The 10,636-nt window shown below is 39.4% G+C and overlaps 1 protein-coding gene across 4 annotated transcripts in view; it reads right to left on the bottom strand.

Annotated features, from left to right (window-relative positions):
• Positions 1-1,556: 1,556 nt before the first annotated feature.
• The window catches only part of LOC100066109 (zinc finger protein 709), a 33,247-nt gene continuing 24,167 nt past the window's right edge, over positions 1,557-10,636 (bottom strand). For 2 of the 4 annotated variants that reach the window (XM_070274044.1, XM_070274045.1), the window contains 3 exons: positions 4,774-4,900; positions 4,510-4,570; positions 1,557-4,118 (listed from right to left, as the gene is read on the bottom strand). In XM_070274044.1, coding sequence (XP_070130145.1) covers positions 2,246-4,118; positions 4,510-4,570; positions 4,774-4,900 — 2,061 coding nt within the window. In that variant the 3' untranslated portion in view covers positions 1,557-2,245. Of the gene's footprint in view, positions 4,119-4,509; positions 4,571-4,773; positions 5,138-8,473; positions 8,538-10,636 lie in introns of those variants that run through there. The other 2 variants (XM_070274046.1, XM_005611878.4) reach the window with 2 other exon arrangements.

Below are 10,636 nucleotides of genomic sequence, written 5' to 3'. Positions count from 1 at the left end.
AATATTCCCTTCTTCTTACTAAAATGACTAATTGGAACTTTTTCCAAATAAACTTTAACTCCACTGCATTGTTTTTGCCCTCTAGAAAACAGTGATTATGGTTACCAAAGATAAAATATTTACCAAAGATAGAATTAAGTTTGCCTCCTCACAGCATTCAGTACAGAAAATGACCTGCTTCCTTGAACAGCAATCTCATCACTTGACATATGGCAGAATCTTGTAAGCAGTCCTTTGAGCACCCTGTTACTGTTATAGCTCACCGTCCTCTATGGTCTGTGGTCCTTCTTCCCAGAATTCATTACAAGCCTCTTTTTGACCACAGGTGCAATCCTGCAGGTCACTGACCAGAAGGCACTGAAAAAGACATGATTTTTAAGTTCTGGGTGAAGAATGAATGAGAAGTTAGTTTTTTGAGAAAAACTGTAACTACAGAAGACTAAAAAATATAGTTTTCCTGAGGAAAAAATACCTGAATTTGTATGCACATGATAAAACTGACTCATAATATATAAGGATTAAAGGAAGAAAAATGCGAAGTGTATATCAAAATCTATAATAAAAATGAATTTTAATATATTCTCTGAGGAAAACCAGAAAAATATTCATTAGCATACAGTGCCTCAGAAAACAGTTGATAAAATATATCAATGAAACAACTACAGAAGAGTTCATTTCACAAGGAAATGCACATTGTTTTCATGACATGCAGTCAACCACTATTGAAAACATATTGAGGGAATGTGTTCAGCTACCAGTAACAGGAAACACAGTCTTCCTGGCATGAGCAAGGTGACTGCTCTCACATGGAAGAACTGGGTCAAGGCAGCTGCTGCACAATGCAGCAGAGAAAGTCCCACAACCTTCTTTTTATGCCCCATTATAGAGGCCATGGTGACCAGGAAAACATCCTCAATGGCACAATTAACAGGATAAGGTGTTTCCTGTCCAAATTAAACCTCATACAGATATGATCTAGAGAAAAGGGTAATCAGAGAATACTCCCAACCACAAAGGTCTGAAGTAGCTCCATGGTGAACACAAGGAAACTGTAGGGCATGTATTGCAAGCCTTACTGAAAAATCCCAATTCTAATGGATCTTTGACATGAATCTTGTGGAAACATCAGTGGAAAATACACCTGTAAGAAAATGGAAAATAAAGAGATGGTGGTGGTTTTCAAGATACTCCTCTCTAGAAGGGCAAAGAATCCAGAAAAAGGGATGGAAGATGCTGTCTTTGAAGCTCCCATGTAACTGTCTCCCTCCCTGTGTGGTGGCTCCAAACTCTGCCTAAGGCCTTGTTTGCTTCTGCCTTCTGTTGGTGAATTCCAACAAGGAACCATAAAGAGGATGGATTCTTAGAGATCCAGTTCTCAATATTACCTCACTGATATAATGCAATACAGGGTGATGTGTCCAGCTCTAGATTTTGTGGCCCCATCACAGGCTTCTACTTAATTCAAAATGTATTCACCAAACACCTGCCAGAAGGAAGGACACAAAGCAAAGGCTCTAATATGAAAATAAGGATTCACATGAAAGAATACTACTAAATTTGCCATACACGAAAATTTATTCCAACTGTTTAATAGTATGGAAAATAAAAACAGGCTCCTAAACCCACTACCTGAACAAAGGAGCTTTCTCTAAGAAAGGAACAATATATACAACAGATTAGGCATATCCAGAAACTGCAATATAAGGCCAGGAAGAAAACCCCAAAAAATACAAACTATCATTTTTCAATGGCCCCTTAACATAGAATGATTAAAACATTATTTAAAACTTAAAGTGAAAATATTATTAACATTTGAGGAAAAGCAGTAGCTAGTAATCTTATGCAGTACTGATGAAGAATGACTTACAGAATTATCTCACCTCAATATTCATTTCTGAGTCATTAATAGAAATCCAGAATACAATGTTGCACTCAAGAAAGAGGCTTGCTAAACACAATATATTTACAACTTTTATAACAACTCTTTCATGTTGAAAGTTTTCTAGAACATTATACACAAGTTAATTTCCATCAAGCTTTTTCTTATTACTTAGATTTCAATTTCTTTTTGGTGGGAGTTTCACATATAATGACATAGGCCAATTGAAGTCTTTCCCACAGTTTACTTTCAAGAGGTTTTTATCAAGTGACTCCTTTTATAACTTCAGAAAGAACTCAGATGACAAAAGGCTTTCATACACTCATTACATTTGTTTTCTCCTCTACAGTGTGTTCTCGTGTATCCTCAAAAGTTTTCACAAGAAATAAAGGCCTTCCCACTTTCTTGATATTCATAGGTTTTCTCACCAGTATGAGTTCTTTCATGCTTTCGAAGAGAACTGCTATAACCGAAGGCTTTACTGCAATTTTTACATTCATATGGTTTCTCTCCAGTATGAGTTCTTTCATGCCTTTGAAGAGAACTGGCAACATGAAATGCTTTACTGCATTTTTTACATTCATAGGGTTTCTCTCCAGTATGAGTTCTTTCATGTATTCGAAGATAACTGGAAGAAGTGAATGCTTTACTGCATTCTTTACATTCATAGGGTTTCTCTCCAGTGTGACTCCTTCCATGTCTCCGAAGTGAACTGGGAGAAATGAATGCTTTCTCACATTCCTTACATTTATAAGGTCCATCTCCAGTGTGACGCATCACATGTGATTGAAGGCTTCTGAGAGCAATAAAGGCTTTCCCACACTCCTTACATTTATAGGGTTTCTCTCCAGTATGAGTCCTTTCATGGACTAGAAGAGAACTGGAAGAAGTGAATACTTTATTGCATTTTTTACATTCATAGGGTTTCTCTCCAGTGTGACTCCTTTCATGTCTTTGAAGTGAACTGGGAGAAATGAATAGTTTCCCACATTCCTTACATTTATAAGGTCCGTCTCTAGTGTGAAGCATCATGTGTGATCGAAGGCTTGAGCGAGCTCTGAAGGCTTGCCCACATTCCTTACATTCATAGGGTTTCTCTCTAGTATGAGTTCTTTCATGGGCTCCAAGAGAACTGGAACAAGCGAATACTTTATCGCATTTTTTACATTCATAGGGTTTCTCTCCAGTGTGACTCCTTTCATGTGTTTGTAGTGAACTGGGATAAATGAATGCTTTCCCACATTCCTTACATTTATAAGGTCCATCTCCAGTGTGAGTAACCATGTGTACTCGAAGGCTTGTGAGAGCAATACAGGCCTTCCCACATTCCTTACATTTATAAGGTCCACGTGCAGTGTGAAGCATCATGTGCGATCGAAGGCTTGAGCAAGCTCTGAAGGCTTGCCCACATTCCTTACATTCATAGGGTTTCTCTCTAGTATGAGTTCTTTCATGGACACCAAGAGAACTGGAACAAGCGAAGACTTTATTGCATTTTTTACATTCATATGGTTTCTCTCCAGTGTGACTCCTTTCATGTATTTGAAGCGAACTGGGATAAATGAATGCTTTCCCACATTCCTTACATTTATAAGGTCCATCTCCAGTGTGAGTGACCATGTGTGCACGAAGGTTTTTGAGGGCAATAAAGGCTTTCCCACATTCCTTACATTGATAGGGTTTTTCTCCAGTATGAGTTCTTTCATGGATTTCAAGAACACTGGGAAGACTAAATGCTTTACTACAATGTTTACATTCATATGGTTTCTCTCCAGTGTGTCTTCTTCCATGTATTTGAAGTGAACTGGGAGTAATGAATGCTTTCTCACATGCCTTACATTTATAAGGTCCATCTCCAGTGTGAGAGATCATATGTGATCGAAGGCTTGATGGAGCTGTAAAGGCTTTCCCACATTCCTCACATTCATAGGGTTTCTCTCCTGTATGAGTTCTTTCATGGGCTCGAAGAGAACTGGGAAAAAGGAAGGCTTTCTCACATTCCTTACATACATACGGCTTCTCTGCATATTTTTGATAATCATCTTGTTTGTGTTCAGTGTGACATCTAACTTGCCTTTTAATGGATGAATGATGCCTGAAGACTTTTCCACAGTCACTGCATTCACATGGTTCTCCTCCTGTAGTTTTCTTGTTCACACTGAGATTTGGAATAAGGCTGACATTTTCTCCACATTGACTCCCCTCTTCACTTTCAGAAAGTCTCCCTACCAGAGGACTTCTGTAAAAAATGACAAGTACATTATTAATGATTTCTTTATTTTATGATTTTATATTTGTTATAATTGTTAAAATTTATAGGAAAAGTTTACGTTTTCTGCCTTGTCTGAATTCTCAGAAATTGAATATACTAAATGCTGTGGGGGAGGACTTCACCCTTGCTGTTATCCAAACAGTCATATTCATATATAGGGTTTATTAATACCTTTTCCAAGTGAACTATTTCGCAAAAGCTGACATTTACCTCATTTCTCAAAAAGTATATTTGGTGAAAATTTTCTAAGAATAGCTAAATTTGAAGTAAATGTTCTTTCTTTTGTTTCTTTTTAAAATTTCATAAGATACCATGATTGTCACGTGAGATCCTGCTTTTATTGTTGAGTGTGACTCACCTTTGCTTTCTCCCCAAGTTTTTGTGCTGATCTTCAATGTCATGACCTTCCCATGTTTTTCCTGAAATGCAGACCCAGAAAGTTGATTCCCAAGTATCAGAAATTCTAGAAACATTTTTAGATTCTAAGACCATGAGGAGCTATGCCAATTTCTACTTTATATACCAACATCTCCCCTTTCCATATTCTCCATCTTGGAACAGTGTTGATGGGCAAGAAACACATTCTCTAATTGATGAAGTGATGGAATGTCCTCACTCTTACCTACTGAGGCCAGGTGTCTGAAGGTTTCCTGCATCACATCTCTGTAGAGTTTCTTCTGTGAAGGATCCAGTAAAGCCCACTCCTCTGGGGTAAATTTCACAGCCACATCCTCAATGGCCACTGAGTCCTGAAACATCACAAATATGTGTAGAGTAGGAAACACAAGACAGACAGCCCTGGACATCCATCCTCCCTTTGTAGGAAGGTTACATATTATTCTGCCATCTGCAAACATTTACTCTGATGTGATCATCAAAAAACTGTTTGGGGGCTGGAATAGTGGTTAACACACTCTGCTTGAGCGTCCCAGGGTGTGCGGGTTTGGATCCTAGGTGCAGACCAACAGAACACTTGTCAATCTATGCTGTGGCAGTGTACCACATACAAAATAGAAGAAGATTGGCATGGATGTTAGCTCAGGGCCAATCTTCCTCACCAAAAAATTAGTAATAAAAAAGAAGAAAAACCTCACTGTTTTTTTTTTTTTTTAAAGATTTTATTTTTTTCCTTTTTCTCCCCAAAGCCCCCTGGTACATAGTTGCATATTCTTCGTTGTGGGTCCTTCTAGTTGTGGCATGTGGGACGTTGCCTCAGCGTGGTTTGATGAGCAGTGCCATATCCACGCCCAGGACCCGAACCAACGAAACACTGGGCCGCCTGCAGCGGAGCGCGCGAACTTAACCACTCAGCCATGGGGCCAGCCCCAAAACCTCACTGTTTTTATGTACACATTTCCTCATCAATTTAACAGCATCATGAACACATGAAAATGATTTACACCTTTTTACTGTGATCACATTTCATCGTATTTCTCTGTAAAGGCAGGATCCAGAGAATGTTGGGTAAAAATAGATATGCTACACAATGAAGCAAATGTCATTATCCGACAAAAATATCCACACAATATCCATGAAGCCTAGGCCAACCCTCTATTACAGAAGGTTTAAAATATATATAATGGGAATACTTGAAGGAAAAGACAAAGAAACAAGTGAAGAAATAATCACCAAAATATTCTAAAATTAATGACAGCCAGCAAAGTGTTCATCCAGGAAGCTCAGAGAACACTAAATACGATAAACTACAAAAGTGCACACCCAAGTATATCATATTCAAGCTAGAGAAAGATGTCATATTCAAAGTAGAGAAAAATCAAGGACAGAGAAAATATATAAAAATGCCAGAGAAGAAATACACCCTAGGTAGAAAGAAACAAAGATGTGAATTAAGTTGGACTTATTTTCAAGAACCACACAAGCAAGAACAGAGGCAAGTGAAATATTTAAAGTGCTGAAGGGGGCTGGCTCCTTGGCTGAGTGGTTAAGTTCGCGCGCTCCGCTGTGGCGGCCCAGGGTTCGGATCCTGGGCACGGACATGGCACCGCTCGTCAGGCCACATTGAGGCGGCGTCCAACATCCCACAACTAGAAGGACATGCAACTCAGATATACAACCGTGTACAGGGGGTGGTTTGGGGAGATAAAACAGAAAAAAAAAAAAAGATTGGCAACAGTTGTTAGCCCAGGTGCCAATCTTTAAAAAAAAAAAAAAAGTGCTGAAAATAAAAAAAACTCTCCTAGAATTCTCTGTAGAGCAAAATTATCTTTCAAAAATAAAGGAAAATAAGAACTTTCTGAGACAAAAATTGAGGAAATTTGTCATGAGCACACCTACTTTGACGAAGTGCTCAAAAATGTATCAGAAAGAATGTAAATGATAAAGATGGAGTATTAGTACAGAAAAATGAAGGTAAAATAAATTTTACCCTTCTTATAATTAATATAACAGATGACAGTTTGTTTAAAAATCATATTAGCGGGGTTGGCCCGGTGATGCAGTGGTTAAGTTCACATGCTCCGCTTCGGCGGTCTGGCATTTGCTGGTTCAAATCCTGGGTGTGGACCTACACACTGTATCAAGCCATGCTATGGCAGGAGTCCCACATATAAAGTAAAGGAAGACGGGCACAGATATCAGCTCAGGGCTAATCTTCCTCAAAAATAATAATATGGGGCCAGCCAGGTGGCTCAGCGGTTAAGTTCGCACGTTCCACTTTCGTGGCCTGGGGCTCACCAGTTCAGATCCCAGGTATGGAACTACCCACCGCTTGTCAAGCCATGCTGTGGCAGGCATCCCACATGTAAAGCAGAGGAAGATGGGCACAGATGTTAGCTCAGGGCCAGTCTTCCTCAGCAAAAAGAGGAGGATTGGAGGCAGATGTTAGTTCAGGAAATAAACAAACTAACTAACTAAATAAATAAATAATATTAGCAACAATCTCTTGGTAATGAAAACTTTATGGACAAGTGATATAAATCACAGCCATGTGACAAGCCACAGGGAGGGGAAATTGCGAATACTGTGTTAAGAGGTACTTGCACACAGTGAAGTGGCATAGTGTTATTTGTCAGAGGAGGTGGGTTAGTTGTAAATGTATGCTGAAAACTCAACCGCAACCACTAAAAGGCTGTTTTTAAAAATGTGTAATTGATATGCTAAGAGAGGAGAAAAAAGAATTGGCTAAAATGTTCAATTTTAGCCAGAGACGGTGGAAAAAAGTGGAAGACAGAAACAAACAAGGACAAGATACAAAAAACAGTAAAAGAAGTGGTAAATATTAATCCAGCTATATCAATAACCACTTTAATCCTCAATGGTCTCAATACAATTGAAAGATATGGTAATATCAGATTTTTGAAAAACAAACTGTGTTATATACTGTCTACAAGAATCCCACTTTCAATATAAAGACACACATAGATGAAGGGTAAAGGGACGGAGAAAAACAAACCATGCCAACACTAATCAAAAGAAAGCTGCCAAAGGTATATGAATTATAGACAATACAGATTTCAAACCAAGAAAAATTCAGAGATAGAGAGGGGCAGTAGAGCCTGATAATGGGGTCTGTCCTCCCAGAAAGTACAGCAATGCTTCTTTTGTACCTGCATAACAACAGAGGGGCAAAGTATATGAGGTAAGAACTGATAGAATGCGAGGAGAAATAGAGGAATCCAGTAAAACAGTTGTAGAATTCAACACCACTTTATCACAAATTATAAATTCCATCTGGGACAAACTAAGGAAGGACAGAGGTGAACTGAACAGCACCATGAAGCAACCGGACTTCGTTGTAATCTATGGAATACTTCATACAACAATAGCAGAATATACATTCTTCTCAGTTCACATGGAACCTTCACCAAAACAAACCACATTCTAGGACACAGAGCAGCACACTTTAACAAATTACAAAGAAGAGAAATCACAAAAAGATGCTCCCGCACCACCTAGGCATTCATCCAGAAGTCAATAAGAGCAAGAGAGTGGGAAACCCCAAATATGTGGAGATTCAACAACACACTACTAAATAATACATAAGATCAAAGAAGAAGTCCTGGGCTGGCCCAGTGGCATAGTGGTTAAGTTTGTGTGCTCTGCTTCAGTGGCCTTGGGTTCACAGGTTCAGATCCTGGGTGCAGTCCTAGCACTGCTTATCAAGCGACACTGTGGTAGCATCCCACACAAAGTAGAGGAAGACTGTCACAGATGTTACCACAGCAACAATCTTCCCCAAACAAAAAGAAGAAGATTGGCAACAGACATTAGCTCAGGGTCAATCTTTCTCACACACAAAAAAAAGAAGTCTCAAGAGAAATGAGAAAATAGTGTGAACCAAATGAAATGAAAACACAACATACCAAAGGTTCTTGGAGGCAGCTAAAGCAGTGCCTGGAGGGAAATTTATGCCACTGAACAAATACACTGGAAAAAACAAAGATCTATAATCAATGATGTAAGCATCTACCTTAGGAAACAATAAAAAGAACAAATTAAACCCAACGTAAGCACAATCAAAGAAATCACAAAACTTAGACAATACATCAATTCATTATGGGAAATCAATGGGTAAAAATTAAAACAAAAACTGCTGGTTGCTTGACAAGACTAACTGATAAACATCTGGTCAAGATAAAGACAAGAGGCAAGACAGAAATTACTAATATCAGAAAAGAAAGGAGGGGGAAACGAAAATAAAAAAGGCCTTTATAAAATCCAACATCCATTTACGATGAACTAGTAATAGAGGGAAACTCCCACTTCTTGAGAAGGAACATCTTTATGAATCCTGTACCTAAGTTTATAACATTTATTTCATACAGCATGTTTGTCTCTGTGAAACATCTGAAAGAATTCACAATAGAAATAACTCCTGGAATTAATAAGAGAGTATAGCAAGGTTGAAGGATACATGAGTCAATGCTTTCCTTATAGACCCACACAAATTCAGTCAAATGATGTTTGACAAAGAAGGAAAGGCAACACAAATGAAAAGGAAAGTTTAAACAAATAGGAGTGGAAATATTGGATATCCACATGCAAACACACATATATACATGCACCCCCAGCTTTCCACGGCTCTGCAGCTCCTCTCAGGATAAAGGCTCCTTCCATGGGGGTGTGAGCAGTAGGACACCTGCAGGGGGAGGCTCCGCAGGAAGGACAATGGGCCAGCAAGGCCTTCCTTCTGCAGGCTCAAGGGGGCCTTAGGTTGAGCCTTTGACCACAGGCGTCTGCTCCCCACTGGAGATGCCTTGGAACATCATTGTTAGTTCAAATAACACAAACCCAGTGTTTGAATAATCCAGCAAAATCACTTAAACCCAGCCTTTCCATGGAAAATAGGGAAGAAAATTATAAGGCATTTTTAGTAACTCAACTGGAAAACCCCAAAGGGCTATTCCTTTCAGACAAAAAAAAAAGTCAGTTAATTATTATTTCCATGGCAAGAAATCAGACTTGAACACTTGTGGTCTGCATGCCTAAGCCATGGAATTTCATTTGAAAACATCCAAATGTAAACAACAGAACTCAAAAACTTACCACACATGTTCCGTGAAAGTATAAAACAAGTATTCTTTTTTTTTTCTGCTTTTTTTCTCCCCAAATCCCCCCAAGTACGTAGTTGTTTATTTTAGTTGTGGGTCCTTCTAGTTGTGGCATGTGGGACGCCGCCTCAACATGGCCTGATGAGCAGTGCCGTGTGCACGCCCAGGATCCGAACCCTGGGCTGCCAAAGCGGAGCGTGCAGACTTAACCACTCAGCCACAGGGCTGGTCCCAAAATAAGTAACCTTAATAAATGGAATGCAATACAGGAATGTTTTATTTTTTCTGAAATTCATCTCTTTGTTGCCTGTTTTGAACTATTTTATATTGCCTTTCAAGCTCTATTGATTAAATATATTTACCCTTGTTGAAAAATGGAGACTTAAAAAAGTGAATAAACCTTTTGTTATGTCACAAATCTAGGGAGGGGCTATGTCAACAGGACGGACCACCCAGGAAAGTTTCTGGAGAGGAAGCTCCAACTAAAGGACTTCCCATAGAATGTCTGTACCCAGAAAGATCCCGGGGGGAGAGGCACAGGGATTTCATGCAACGTAGGTTCCAGGTGGTTATTCTGTTTTCCTCTCATGTAAAATATCCACAGACAAATATAATCTTTAAAAAGATCAATCCATGGCTCTGCGGGATAATGATAAAGGGAAAATATTGGGTCTGTTTGATGCACCACGGAGGACGAATAGTTGATAAAGATGCTGTGAATCAGAGAGGGGCAAGTGGCTTTGGGGTTCCAAGGGGGGATCTGGAAATTCAGAGACTTACTGGCAGTCCCAGGAAGAGCTGGGCTGGGGGACAGGGTCGTGGATTTGAGACCCTGCTCCCCACATATTTTGAAAACTCAGGACAAAATGAGTGCCCCCTGGAGAGCCCCTTGGAGAAAAAGGAGCTACTGAAGACCCCACAGACACAGCTCCTCCCACACGTGAACCCCAAAGACCGAGTCACAATTGTCCTTGA

This window comes from Equus caballus, chromosome 7 (genome assembly GCF_041296265.1).
Source record: "Equus caballus isolate H_3958 breed thoroughbred chromosome 7, TB-T2T, whole genome shotgun sequence".
Lineage (NCBI taxonomy): Eukaryota > Metazoa > Chordata > Mammalia > Perissodactyla > Equidae > Equus > Equus caballus.
This window is presented reverse-complemented; position numbering and strand designations above follow the sequence as displayed.